At 42.6% G+C, this 15,295-nt stretch overlaps 1 protein-coding gene across 3 annotated transcripts in view; it reads left to right on the top strand.

Moving 5' to 3' along the window:
• Positions 1–15,295, top strand: part of CDK9 (cyclin dependent kinase 9) — a 114,479-nt gene that overhangs the window by 59,674 nt on the left and 39,510 nt on the right. The window contains exon 2 of one of the 3 annotated variants that reach the window (XM_029612063.1): positions 10,884–11,154. In XM_029612063.1, coding sequence (XP_029467923.1) covers positions 11,063–11,154 — 92 coding nt within the window. In that variant the 5' untranslated portion in view covers positions 10,884–11,062. Of the gene's footprint in view, positions 1–10,883; positions 11,226–15,295 lie in introns of all 3 variants that reach the window. The other 2 variants (XM_029612064.1, XM_029612065.1) reach the window with 2 other exon arrangements.

The raw sequence follows: 15,295 nt of genomic DNA, 5'->3' as shown, positions 1-15,295 counted from the left end.
AAAGCATCTATAGAAATTCATTCTTGCCTGTGATATACCTGGATGCATTTTCAGCAGGATGCCTAACTACAGAGTTACACACGTACAAAACAGCGCGACTTTCAAAGAGAGCACCTGTAGAAATTGTGTTTGAATATCAGGTTGGTATATGGTTAAATGTACACACGTAAGCTTACTTGTTTGGAAATTACATGCTTAGATTCAGAACACATTCCTGGAATTTCTCATTTTTTTATGTGGACAGTTTAATGGCCTTCATAAACTCATTCAGGTAGTCTTAGGCACCTGAAAATCCTGTAAGTGCCTTCTGCCAATCTACATGTGTAACTCCTGATTTTACCCGTGTAAGTCCTGATTGGAAGAATTGCCCCTGTCTGTCTCACCTACCACAGTCCTGTAGAGCCTACGATATCCCTGCCTTGCCCTCACAACCTGCTGAACACAGCACTTGCCCCAGGCTTTCTTGAATTCCAGTGCTGTATATACTGCTTCCTTCCAGCCCATGCAGGCCACGCTGACTTTGCTTTCTCCTTCCCACCCATGCAGACTGATTCAGCCTGTGCCAGCACCTAAAGATTTTTGGTGCTTTTCTGCCAGGCTCTTGTGTGTCTAGGTTGATAGCTGGGTGGCTGGTGGATGTGAGAATTGTTTGGTAACTTGCCTGCCTGGTGCGAAGCTGGCGGACCTCACACATTACATAGTGCTGGGGAGGAGCTGGCTGTCTTGGTACCATGTGGGTACCAACGACATAGGAAATTGTAGGAGAGAGGTTCTGGAAGCCAAATTTAGGATTTTAGGTAGAAAGTTGAAATCCAGAACCTCCAGGGTAGCATTCGCAGAAATGCTCCTCATTCCACATGCAGGACCCCAGAGGTAGGCAGAACTCCAGAGTCTCAATGCATGGATGAGACGATGGTGCATGGAAGAGGGTTTTTGGTTTGTTAGAAACTGGGCATCATTTTGGGGAAAGGGGGAGGCCTTTTCTGAAAGGATGGGCTCCAACTTAACCAGAGTGGAACCAGGATGCTGGCACTAACCTATAAAATGGAGATAGAGCAGCTTTTAAACTAGATGATGGGGGAAAGCTGACAGGCGCTCAAATGTGCATGGTTCAGTATGATATATCTTTGAAGGATACTAAGAGAACAGGGAAATTAGGGCATCCCAGTAGACAGATTACAATAAATGCTAAAGTGAACCAGGTGCCTTTAAGAAAAGAGCAGGCAGAGCATAAATATTCCAAATTTCCCCTGAAAAATGATAAGCAGGTTGTTAAAACAAACAAAAGGCATACTTTGAAATGCTAGAAGTCGAAAACATAAGATGGGAGAGTTAAAGTGTGTAGCACTGGATGAAGAGATTGATATAATTGGCATCTCAGAGTCCTAGAATGAGGAGGATAACCAATAGGACACTGATATCAGGGTACAAATTATATTGAAATAATAGGATGGATCAAATTGGTAGAGGAATGGCACTATATATTAAAGAGGACAAATAACAAACTAAAGAGTAACAAATCATCTGAACCAGATGGTATACATCCTAGAGTGCTGAAAGAACTGAAAAATAAAATTGCAGACCTGCTGTTAGTAATTTGTAAACTATCATTAAAATCATCTATGGTACCTGAAGACTGGAGAGTTGTCAATTTAATGCCAATTTTTAAAAAGGGATCAAAGGCAGATCTAGGAAACCACAGACTCATGAGTATGACATCTGTGCCAGGCAAAATGGTAGAAACTATCATAAAGAACAAAATTGCTGAACATATAGATAGGCATAGTTTAATGGAACAAAGCCAACATGGATGTAACTAAGGAAAGTCTTGCCTCACCAATAGGCTACATTTTTTTGAAGGCGTAAATAAACATGTAGATAAAGGTGATCCAGTTGATATAATGTATTTGGATTTCCAGAAAAGCATTTGACAAAGTCCCTCATGAGAGACTTCTTAGGAAATTAAAATGTCATGGGATAGGGACTGTGAACAGTTTAAAAGATAAAAAACAGAGAGTAGGGCTAAATGGTAAATTTTCACAATGCAGAAAGGTGAATAGTGGAGTGCCTCAAGAATCTGTCTGGGATCACTGCTTTTTTAATATATTTTTATTTATTTATTTATTTAAAATCTTTTCTATACCGTCATTAAGTGGGTGCCATCACAACGGTTCACAATAGGGCACAAAAACTATGTTGTATAAAGTGTCTAGAATTCTAACTCTTAAACAGGTGCCATAAAAAATACTGTAGAAAATAAATACATGTCATGTATTGATGAAAGTAGAGTTTACCTTCATACGATAGGACCCCCGAGGGGTTCTACTATCGTGTCTATGAGCCAGCAATTGGCTTCTAATCATTAGGTAACTCTACGAAATGGTTTAAATTTTGTTATAGTCCACGAATATTGCACTTATCTCCTGTTGACTCAGTCTGTCTCGAGCTGCCCGACACCACGGTGTTTTATCAAGAAGGATGCGACCGCACAGAATACCGTCACGATTTTTGTACAAATTATCAGAAATCATACTTTGTCACAATTACTTCGCATTTGAAAAGCAGTATTTCTTGCAGATACATGGGGTTGCCATGGGGTCCCCGGTGGCCCCAGATTTGGCAAATCTTTTTGTTGCACAATTTGAAGAGGCCATGGTGTATCCCCCAAGGTATTTCAGTTATGTCAAACAATGGACAAGATATATAGACGACATATTCTTTGTGTGGACAGAAACAGAAGCACTTTTACTTCAATTCCATCAGTGGTTGAATCAAGCTCATCCCAATTTGAAATTTACAATTACATATCACAACAGTTCGATATCTTATTTGGATATTAACATTATCAAGAATGGATCAACTCTGCAGACCACTCTATATAGAAAACCTACGGACAGGAACAATTTATTACGTTTCGACAGTCACCACCCCAGAAGATTCAAGGAGGGTTTACCAGTAGGACAGTTCTTTAGGATGCGAAGATTATGCTCAGAACAAGAAGAGTTTCACAAACAGGCTCAGGCCTTGACTACACGGTTCACAGTTAGAGGCTATCCTAAACAGGTTATTAAACATGCGTATAAACGAGCCACATTTTCAGATAGGGAAACTCTTCTCCAATACAAGAATAAACCAGACGTCCCAGATTTAATCTGTGTACTTCCACACACACAACTTACCACGCAAATAAGGAATGTACTTATAAAATACTGGCATGTTCTCAGTCCTTATCCAGAATTCAATAATTCACCCATGTTTTCATATTCAAGAGGTCGTAACATACGACAGTATGTGATCAAGGCAGCACTACCGGAACCAGTGAAACCAGTTACTATTGGACAAACTATCTGTGGCAAATGTATTTTTTGCCCACAAGCGCATCTCGGCACTATTTGGCATCATCCCAGTACAGGACAGGTAGTTAAATTGAACAGTGATGTGGACTGCAACACTGATTATGTCATCTATGCACTGCAGTGCCCCTGTCCCAAGATCTATATAGGAAGAACAACAAGGAAAATTAGGATCAGGCTCACGGAGCACAAATGCCGCATTAACAATAAGGACGTCAAAGCTCCCACGGTGCAGCATTGCATCGATCTAGGACATACATTTGGAGATTTAACATGGACAGTATTGGAGCATGTTCGATCCGCGTGGAGAGGTGGTGATAGAGACAATATCCTTAATAGAAAAGAAAATGAATGGATCTATCGTCTCAACTCCTTGGAACCAGACGGACTGAATGACAAAATAGAGTGGTTCACGATGATCTGAAATTTGATAGCAAAGTAACCCACACCATCGATACGTCATCAGTACAGCCTTTCAACCACGCTCGCATCACCCCTACGTCATTAAGACAGCCCTCCCACGTCACGAAGTGCCTTGTCAGAACCCCTTTAAAAATGGCGATTATAGAGCCGCTTCCCGCGTTAGTAAAAGGAGTCGCTTAAGAACCAGCCGTCAAAAACTCAGTAAGTACCGTTTACTTTAAACCGGAGGAAGCACCGCTTCTAATAATGAAAAGGACTATTAAGTATTCTTCGTATACATTCTTTTCAGCGGAGCATTCTTGACCGCACAACTAACGTCCAGTCCACTTCATTGATATTGCCGCGATAGCAAGTATGTATCAGCCCGGACGCATAGTGACCGCATTCAGTGACATTCAGAAGTCACTAATATTCAGGATGGATGTAATGGTATGTTTTTTATGTTATACAGCATTCCACAGAGCCTTAGCAGTCTCTCGCTACAACGTCCCGCCCTTGAAGAAGGAGCCTCTGCTCCGAAACACCGTGGTGTCGGGCAGCTCGAGACAGACTGAGTCAACAGGAGATAAGTGCAATATTCGTGGACTATAACAAAATTTAAACCATTTCGTAGAGTTACCTAATGATTAGAAGCCAATTGCTGGCTCATAGACACGATAGTAGAACCCCTCGGGGGTCCCATCGTATGAAGGTAAACTCTACTTTCATCAATACATGACATGTATTTATTTTCTGTATATATTATCATGTTATGAGATATTGGGTCTATATTCTAGTGCATAAAAAATACTGTAACATAATATCATAATAAATACTATTTGTTGAGTTAGATATGGGAATGAGTGAGATGATCAAATTTGCCAATGACACAAAATTATTTAAAGTTTTAAATCACAAGAGAATTATGAGAAATTGAAAGAGGATCTTGCAAAACGGGGAAATTGAGTATGCAAATGGCAAATGAATTTTAATGTGGACAAGTGCAAAGTGATGCACTTAGGGAAATGTAACCCAAATTATAGATACACAATGCAAGGTTCAAATTAGGAGTCACCATTTAGGAAAAGATCTAGGCATCATTGTTGATAATGCATTGAAATCTTCTCAGTGTGCAGCAGCAGCCAAGAAAGCAAATAGAATGCTAGGGATTATTAGGAAAAGAATGGAGAATAAAACAGAGAACATCATAATGCCTCTGTATCGTTCCATGATGCAACCTCATCTTGAGTTTTGTTTGCAGTTCTGGTCACCACATCTCAAAGAAGATATAGCAAAATTAGAAAAGGTACAAAGAAGGGCAACCAAAATGATAAAGGGAATCGAACAATTATCCTATGAGGAAAGGCTAAAGAGGTTAGGACCCTTTAGCCTGGAGAAGAGAAAGCTGAGGGGAATGGAATGAGTAAATGTAAATCGGATGTTTATTCTTTCAAAGAGTATAGACTAGAGGACACACAATGAAGTTACTAGGTGATACATTTAGAATTAATAAGAGAAAATATTTTTTTACTCAATGCATAATTAAGCTCTGGAATTCTTTACCAGAGGATGTGGTGAAAGCCATTAATGAAGCTGCATTTTAAAAAAGGTTTGGACAAATTCCTGGAGGAAAATTCCATAAACCATTATTAAGGTGGAATTACAGAAATCCACTGCTTGTCCCTGAGATAAGCAGCATGGAATCTATCTACCCCTTGGGATCCTGCCAGATACTTGTGACCTGGATTGGCCACTGTTGGAAACAAGATATTAGGCTTGATGGACCTTTAGTTTGACCCAGTATGGCAAGTCTTACATACTTAAGAAAATTGTTGTGGAAGAAATGTGAAAGTTTTTGAATTGCAAACTTTGTTGTTTTCTTTGCAAGTCTTGTCCAAAAAACCTTGTCCAGCTGTGGAAGGAAGTGTTCCTGAATAATAACAATTATTGTTTAGTTTTGTTTTTTAAAGATGTGTTATTGTTTCATACAACAGACAGGCAGGCATCAAAGCCATTTCTGTGGCATTTAGATTATTGCCCATCTTCTATGTGGTTAAAAGTACCTTAGTATTTCAGCAGTGTGGGTACTTTTACCCATGTCTTTTTTGAGACATTCCCTGCATGGAGTTTGGTCACTACCCATGCAAAAAGCAGATGCAAATTTGTGCGGGTACTTTTCACGGGGCAATAATCAAAGCAAAACTAGTCATATAGTTTGGCTTTACTTTGGTAAACCCCACAAGTAAAAACTACTGCAGGGTTTGCTGAAATGCAGGCTGTTTGATTATTGCTTACTAAGAAGGTAATTTTCAAAAGGATTTACACGTGTAAAAGTAGAATATATCGTAGCAATTTTCAAAAGCCCATTTACACACATAAATCCTTTTGAAAAATTACCTCCATAGAGCATAAGACATGTAAAGGGATAAGTAAACAGATTCAGTACTACGACTATTACTACTAGTTATCGCTTCTATAGGGTTACTTGGCATACACAGCACTGTACAAAAACATATAAGAATCAATCCCTGCTCAGTAGAGCTTACAATCTAATCAAGAGAAACATAAAGAGCAAATGAGACTCTGGGAATTTAATTTATTAAGAAAATGGTTAAAATCAATAAGGCTGTAAGCGCAGGGCTGGTGCTTCCATTAGGAAAACCAGGTCATTGACTAGAACACCAACATTTTTTTTTTTTGGGGGAGGGGAGGGCAGCAAAATCCTGTCATCATGAGGCTCAGAGGGGTGCTGTGTCAGAGCTAATACTGTCAAATAAGGGCACACTGTGTTGGAGCCGCTGCCATTGGTAGGAGGGTGTGCAGTACTGGAGGGGGTATATAACTGAAGGTTTGCTTAGCTTAAGGTGCCAAATACTCTTTATACCAGCCCTGTGAAGTGGGATAATCAGGGGTTAAGAGTTAAAAGCAACCTCAAAAAGGTGGTTTTCAGACTGGATTTGAATAAGACAAGAGATGGAGCATGACGTACCAACTCAGGAAATCTGTTTCAAGCATAGGGTGCAGTCAAGTGGAAAGACAGAGTCTTTCAGGAGTTGGAGGTAGAGGAGAATGGCATAGACAGGAATGACTTGCCTGATGAACAGAGTTCACAAGGAGGGATGTAGGAAGAGATGAGCTGTAGAGTGAAGACTTTTGTAGGTAAGTAAGATGTGCTCGAACTGTGTGCAAAAACAGATAAGGAGCCAATGCAGTGACTTGAGAAGAGGAGTTATATGGGTGTAGTGACTTTGGTGAAAAATAAGTTGTTCAGCTGAATTATGAATGGATTGTAGAGGAGAGAGATGATTCACTGGGAGACTTGTGAGGAGCAGGTTGCTGTAGTCTAAGCAGAGAATGAATGTGTTCAGAAAGGAATGGTCAAATTTTGATGATGATACAGAGGAAGAAACAACATATTTTAGCAGTGTTTTGGATATGTGTAGAGCAGTGGCGTAGCCACGGGTGGGCCTGGGTGGGCAGGTGCCCACCCAACTTAGACCCAGGCCCACCGAACTAGCACCGGAACTGCAAGGCTGTCGCGGGATCCCATCCCCGCGACAGCGAACAAGAGAACCCACGCCTCGCGCGCCATCACGGCACACGTGGGGAAGCGCTGCTGCGGCCGTATGGCCAACCGGTCTTCCTGTTCGGGGGGGGGGGGGGAGTGGAAGCGCCGCGCGCAGCTTCCGCTTCCTCCCCCCAATGCAGGAAGATCAGCTGCCTCTCCTGCTGCCACCCGTTCTCCTGCTATCTTCTTCGGGCGTCGGGCCATATGGTCCGCCGATCTTCCTGCTTGGGAGGGGGGAGGGAGGAAGCGGACGTTGTGCGCTGCGCTTCCGCTCCCTCCCCCCCGACAGGAAGTTCGGCGGGCAGTACGGCCCGACGCCCGAAGATAGCAGGAGTCCGGTGGCAGCAGGAGAGGCAGCTGATCTTCCTGCTCTGGGGGAGAAAGCGGAAGCTGTGCACATGCTTGAATGTGTATGTGTGGATGAGAATGGGAGTGTGTGTGGGTGAAAACTGGAGCCTGGGTGTGTATGTGGGTGAGAATGGAAGCTTGAATATGTGGGTGAATGGGAGCTCGAATGTGTGTATGTGTGGTTGAGAATGGGAGCCTGGGTTTGTGGGTGGGTGAGAATGGGAGCTTGAATGTGTGTATATATGGGTGAGAATGAGAGCCTGGGTTTGTGTGGGTGGGTGAGAATGGAAGCTTGAATATGTGGATAAGAATGGGTGCTTGTATGTGTGGGTGAGAATAGGACCTTAAATGTGTATATGTAGGGATGAGAATGGGAGCTTGAATATGTGTGGGTGAGACTGGGAGCATGGGTTTGTGGGTGAGAATGGGAGTCTGGGTTTATGTGTGTGGGTGAGAATGGGTGCCTGGATGTGCGTCTGTGTGTGCATAAGAATATAAGCCTGGGGAGGGGTGAGAAAGTGAGAACTTGAATGTGAGCTTGTGGGGGGGTGGGGGAGGGAGAGCATATGAGAGTGACAGCTTGAGTGTGTGAGAGGGAGTCTGTGAGAGAAAGCGTGTATGTGTGTGTGTGTGTGTGTGTGTGTGGAAGGGAAGAAGACAGTAATAGAAGAAAGACATTGAAAAGGAATTAGGAAATGAGCTATAAGGGAAAAAATGGGAAAAAGAGACCAGGACCAACTGATTAGAAAAATACAAAGATCAGACAACAAAGGTAAAAATATATATCTATATTTTGAGATGTTAGCAATTTAAATATAAGCAACACAACCGCTCTCTCAAAATTTATGGACAGGTAGGAGCCGTGTATAAAATCGTAATAATAAGAAGGCTAAAGTACCACAAATCACCGTGAATTATGTTTGTATCATTAAGTAAACCTCATACTTAGGCGTAGATGTGAATGCTATGCTGCATAATTTGGCATTATTTATCAGTAAAAAAACAACTAGTAGACCTGCATGCCTACAGCCCACCCATGTTAACCTTGTGCCCACCCAAAAAATCAATTCTGGCTACGCCACTGGTGTAGAGGAGAGAGATGAGTCAGAGATGATTCCAAGGTTGAGGGCTGAGGGTACTGGGGGGATGATGGTGAAATATTCTTGCTCCAACATTTCCCTATCTCTGTTAAAAACTTTGGCTGTCTCTGGATAAATGTATTTTTCACTATAAATTGCAGTTGAAAGATGGAGTTATTTATGTGATTCAGACTAACAAGAGTAATCGCTAGTAAATATTCAATTAAAATATAATTTACCAACCACTATATAAGGGGATCTGAACTAGTTTATTATAAATTAAATATCAAAGGTGATTGGAGGGAAAGAAGCTGGGTGAGAATGGGGTTAATTATATATAGTCTTTTACCTACGGCATGTGATTGTCGATTTATTTCAAATAGATGTATAATCATTTTCCCTTTACTATCGCCAAGATCATGGAAAAACTAGTGAACTCTCAACTCTCAGATTTCATTGAAGACAACAATCTTCTCTTCACCCCACAACACGGCTTCCGAAAAAATAGAGGCACAGAATCCCTCCTCACCTCGCTGACAGATCATATTTTAATGGGCCTCGATAAAGGAAATTCTTTCCTACTGATCTTGTTAGACCTATCCGCAGCGTTCGACACGGTCAACCATGCCATCCTCCTAAACCAGCTTTCGTCCATAGGAATCAGCGGCACCGTCCTATCCTGGTTCAAAACCTTTCTCAATAACAGAGGTTACAAAGTTAAACTCCAAAACAAAGAATCCTCAAGATTTGACTCTGTCATAGGAGTCCCACAAGGCTCTTCATTATCTCCGACTCTATTTAATATCTACCTTCTTCCTCTCTGCCAACTTCTCACCGACCTCAATCTAAAGTATTTCCTTTACGCAGATGATATCCAAATTATCATCCCCATCAAAGACACATACTCTAAAACTCTTGACTACTGGGAATCATGCCACCAGAAAATCAAACAATTACTAAACAGCTTACACCTCATCTTAAACTCATCCAAGACTGAAATCCTACTCATCTCTCCTGAAAACAATATCACTAATACTACTTTTCCTACCAACCTACCTACCACACAAGTTAGAGACTTAGGAGTGATAATTGACAACCGGCTAAACTTCAAGGCACATATCAACAAAACAACCAAAGACTGCTTCTATAAACTCCAGGTTCTGAAGAGGATAAGACCTCTTTTCCATGCTCAAGACTTCAGATCAATCATCCAAGCAGTCATTTTTTCAAAAATAGACTATTGCAATTCCCTATTGCTAGGTCTGCCCTCATCCTATTCCAAACCATTACAGATGGTTCAAAACTCAGCAGCCCGATTACTAACAGGCGCAAGAAAGAGAGACCACATATCTCCCATTCTGAAAGAGCTACATTGGCTACCCGTACACTTCCGTATCATGTACAAAGCCATATGCATCATCTTCAAAACTATTCATCAGCACATCTCCCTCGATCTACAAATCCCCCTCCAAGTATACAACTCGACAAGACTGACCAGAGATGTTCACAGAGGCGCCCTCAAAGTTCCCCCTGCGAAAATGACCAGACACATCACCTTAAGAGATCGTGCCACCTCCACAGCTGGCCCTTCCCTGTGGAATTCCATTCCTACAGACCTCAGACTGGAACCCTGCCTCTTAACTTTTAGGAAAAGACTTTGTGTCTTGGAAAGCTTGCTTGAATAACCAAGTCTTATCTAATAACACAATTCAAGGACACATTCCAAGGACTCCACAAAACTCTCAACCACTAATCATGCCTTTTGTACATAGCATTTAATTTATTTATACCGTTTAACCGTTTATTCTTTCCTATCTCTTCCTTCTTCTCCAAGTTCTGCTACCCTTGTTATTTGTAACTGCTCCTTCGGTCACCACAGTTCGAATTGATGTATTTAATGCACTCCCGTTCCATGTAAACCAGCAAGATATGTTTTCATGATTGCCGGTATATAAAAACCTTAAATAAATAAATAAATAAATAAATAATCTCTGTTTTTGTTATATTATAAAAACCCTTACAAAATCTAATAAAAAGACAGAGTCGAAAATGTTATTTCTGGAATTAAAAAATGAATACATTAAAAAATAAATATCAACAACTCTATAATTTTGTGGTTGACTTTTATTCTAGTGACCAGAATGCAGACCAGGACTGAACATACGCAGGTAGAACTGCAAAGCTAACTACGGTGTCGTCACTATCTGCCGTGAACTACAACTCCCAGAATACAGATCCCTCACCGGAAGGAAGTGTCGGAAGGGCGGAAGAACAAGTTAGAAGTAAGGCCCTTGCCCCTGTTCATCTCCGCCATGGCCAAACACTATGATGCAGTGGAGTTTCCTTTTTGCGATGAGGTATCCAAGTACGAGAGGCTGGCGAAGATCGGGCAGGGCACGTTCGGGTGAGCAGCAAAGGTCGGGTCTCCGATTTCTCCTCAGCTTCCCGGCCCCACCCTCGATCATAGGCCGGGCAGTAAGTACTATCGTTCCCCGTCCCCAATCCCGATCACAGACCGGACAAAACTGTCGTACCTGCACCCCCTCCCCTGCCAAATACGGTCACAGACCAGGCAGTACTGTCGTTTCCTGTACCTTCCCCTCCAAAACCACGATTATAGATCGGGTAGTACATACTGACGTTCTTCGCCCCCACTAGGCTCACAGCCCAGGCGGTACATATTCCTGTTACCCGTCCCCAATAGTCATCCCTGATAGAAGACAGGGAAATATATACTATTGTCCCCCCCGCGGCCCCCCGCCAACCCTGCTCACGATCATACACCAGGCAGTACATACTGATGTTTCCTGCCTACCCCCCACCCCGATAACAGACCGGGCAGTACATATTTTCGTCTGTTCCCCACTTCCACTCTGATCATACTGCCCGGTGCCTCAACTCTGATCACAGTCTGTGCAGTACATACTGCCCCCCCCCCCCCCCCCCCAGCCATGATCACCAGCCTGGGCAGTATGTATGCCTGGGCTGCAATCAAGGGAGCAGGAAGAAAGGGGTACAGGACTATAAAAAGGGGTACAGGACTATAAATGTGGTTCATGCTATGATCAGTGGTGGTGGGGAGTGCAGAAGCAGTGTATTCAAACATAGCAGGGATAATGGGGTTACAGGATGCAGGGGCACTTTACACAACCTAAGCTGTGCTAGGGTTTGGTATCTACAGCCAGGGCTGCAATTGGGGAGTACCGAATTGGAGCAGGGGAACAGATTTTACAGCCCCACCACAACTAGGATGATATATACTGCCCCTGCATCCTTTCTTCAGTCACAAACTCAGCTGTATACACTGCCCAAGCAACCCATCACCCTCTCTCTGATCACATCTAGGGTTCTATATACTGGCTCTGCATAATCCGCTTTCTTTCTTGATCATAGCCTAAACTATATGTATTTCTCATCTCTCTCTCCCCCCCCCCCTTAATTCCAAGGTGCAGCTTGGATTGTTTATGGTCTCATCCCACCTCCCATTCTTATAAAGAAACTCAGACTGTTTATGCTAATCCCCACCTAATCCCAAGAGACAGTCTGGTTCATATAGCACCTTTATTCACAAGAGATAGCCCAACTTGTACATCCTGCTTGTAATCACAAGAGAAAGTGCAGACAGGATGGAAGTGGTCTAGAGAAAGGCTTATGAGATGAGACTGAAGGACCTAAATATGTATATGCTAGAGAGGAGAGACAGGGGAGATATGATACAGACTTAAATACTTGAAAGGTATTAATAATGCACAATAATCAAACCTTTTCCAATGGAAAAGAAACTAGAACTAGGTGTCATGATATGAAACCCCAAGGGAGTAGACTCAGGAGCATCATCAGAAAAGTGCTTGTACACAGAAAGGGTTGTGGATACAAATGTCTTCCTGGGAGAGGTGGTAAAGACAGGAAAGGGAATTAAAAAAGGCATGGGAAAAACACAGAGGATCCATAGTGGCTAGAAGATGGAAAAGAAAAAATGAGGTAACCTGTGTTAATTTTAGCTGTAACATTTCCACATGGGGATAACCTGTACGGAGCAGTAGTTACAACCCTAAACATTTTGCTGGGAAGATCGGATGGACCATTTGGGTCTTTATCTGCCATTATTTACTATGTTACTATTACTCCTGGGGGATTTCTGCGCACAAAAACTTAAAATTCTACAAACTTTATATTGGTCAAAATAACACAATTTACATGACAATTTAAAATGTAATTATTTAAAGACTAATACAGAAAAAGGTTATTACTTAACGATGCAGAATTTTAAATATTTTGAGCAGAATTTCCCTAGAAATTCACTGTAAGAGTGTCCTTTCCACTCGTTCTCCCTACTCCTCTGGCCACTTTGCCCTCTCAGGCCCCAACTCCTCCCCCCTGCCAATATCTCTCCCCTCTGCCTCTAGGCTCAACCCCTTCCACTGTATTGCCAGTCCCAGAGTTTGACCCTGTTCTCAGTACTGCCCCTCACACAGGCTCCCTCTGTCCCTCCCTCCCTCTCTCACATGTTCCCTCTCTCTAGTACATATACACACACCCTCATACAGGCTCCCTCACTCTCTCGCACACATACACACACATCCCCTTATACAGGGCCCTCTTGCATACACACCCACACAAGCTCCCTTTCTCTCTCTCACATACATCCTCACACAGGCTACCTATGTCTCTCTCTCACTGTCTCACACATACACAATTCCTTCACACAGGCCAGCACCCTCACATACACACAAACTCCCAATCTCTCCCACACATATACACTCCTTCACAATCTCCTCATATAGGCTCCCTCTCTCTGAAACCCACACACAAGCAATCCCCCCTGCTCTCTTACCTCCCATGCTCTCTCTCACCCTCCCCTACACCCCTCTCCCTGCTCTCACCCCCTCCCCTCTCCCCTCTCTCACCCCCTCTCCCTCTCCTCACACACACACATTCACATTCTCTTTCAACGGGGGCCTTTATCTTTGGTGTGAGCGGAGCACACTCCTGTTCGCAGCACACGGGGGCCTTCCATCTTCGCCGCAAGTGGGAGCTCCGCAGTAGTGCAGAATTCCCCCAGGACTATACTATGACTGAGAATAAAATGAAAGTGTTTAATACGAAATGATAAAAGTCTTAGTGGAAACACAGGCAACCATGTGGCTGCATATGTCTATCACCTGTAATGGTAGAATTGACTAGCAGCTAGGTCTCTCTGGCAGATTGCAAGTTTTGTAATAAATAGAAGTTCTAGTGGAGACATAGGTGCCCACATTGTCAGCCATTCTAGTATTGTTGGCTGTTTAGATTATTGTGGAGCTTTGTTGATAGGCATGGGAAAAGTGGGTGCTGGAGTGAACTGAGTTGGAATCTTGGGTATCTTGAGTGTCTAAATGGCTGATGAAATTTAATTTTTATAAGTGTACAGTACATTAGGATGAATAATCAAAACTATAGGCGCATGATGCTGGATTCCATATTTTTAAATCCCTGATGTGCGGCAGTGGTGTCAAAAAAGCAAATAGAATGTTAGGTGGTATTAGGAAAGCATGGAAAATAAAACAGGATATCATAAGTCCTCTGTATTGATCCATGTTGCCTCATCTGAAAGAAGATATAGCGGTGCTGAAAAAGGTACAGAGAAGGATGACTAAAATGATAAAGGTGCTGGAAGGCTAAACAAATTAGGGCTCGTCAGCCTGGAGAAGAGACAGCTGAGAGGAAATATAATAGAGGTCTATAAAATCTTGTGTGAGGTAGGGATGTCCTTTATTGCCCTTCTTTTGGCTTTGGCAGTAGAGCTATTCGCAGAAAAGATTAGAAATTCTGTGGGGTTACAGGTATTAGGATGGGTGGAAATGATTATAAAATGTCTCTCTTTGCAGATGATCTCATGTTTACTCTGACCCAGTATCATCTCTACCTTTAGTTGCTGAGTTGGAAAATTTTGAGAGGGTCTCGTGTTTTGAGATAAACATGAATTAATTTGAAATGAAAAGAGATAAAATTGAGTGACTATTGAAAAGATAAATAGAAAAAAGCCCTCTGTGACACCTAGGGCTGTGTCAGGGAAACCACCTGATGATACACTATGCATAAAATCATGCTGTCTAGGCAGACAAAACGCTGTCTGTGTCAGAATTTCAACAATCAAGGAGTCCAAGTTAAGTTTTCTAACTTTGATTTTTCAAGTATCTTTTTGAATTCAATAAGATTGCAATATTTGAGTTTGGCAGTGGAAATGGTTGGTGGCAAATGTTGCATGGAAGTTCGTATTAATTTGTAGTTTGCAGTGTGTCACTGTGAATTTCAACTATCAAGGATTTAACCTTAGAGAATCCAGCGGTAACGGGGGGCGAAGCGGGGGGCGGGCCTGAGATAGCGGGCAGCGATCGCACCTCTGCGCCGAATAACTACACCATAAAAGGTGTAGTTATTCGGCGCGAAACTGGCAGCGATAAGGAATCTTACCTTTCGCTACCAGCGATGTGTCTGCCCCTGGTGCCGCCCCGACTCCTCCTCTTCCGGGGCCGACTCCGCCCCGAGCTAGTTATCGCACTCGA

This window comes from Rhinatrema bivittatum, chromosome 8 (assembly GCF_901001135.1).
Source record: "Rhinatrema bivittatum chromosome 8, aRhiBiv1.1, whole genome shotgun sequence".
NCBI classification, from domain to species: Eukaryota; Metazoa; Chordata; class Amphibia; order Gymnophiona; family Rhinatrematidae; genus Rhinatrema; species Rhinatrema bivittatum.
This window is presented reverse-complemented; position numbering and strand designations above follow the sequence as displayed.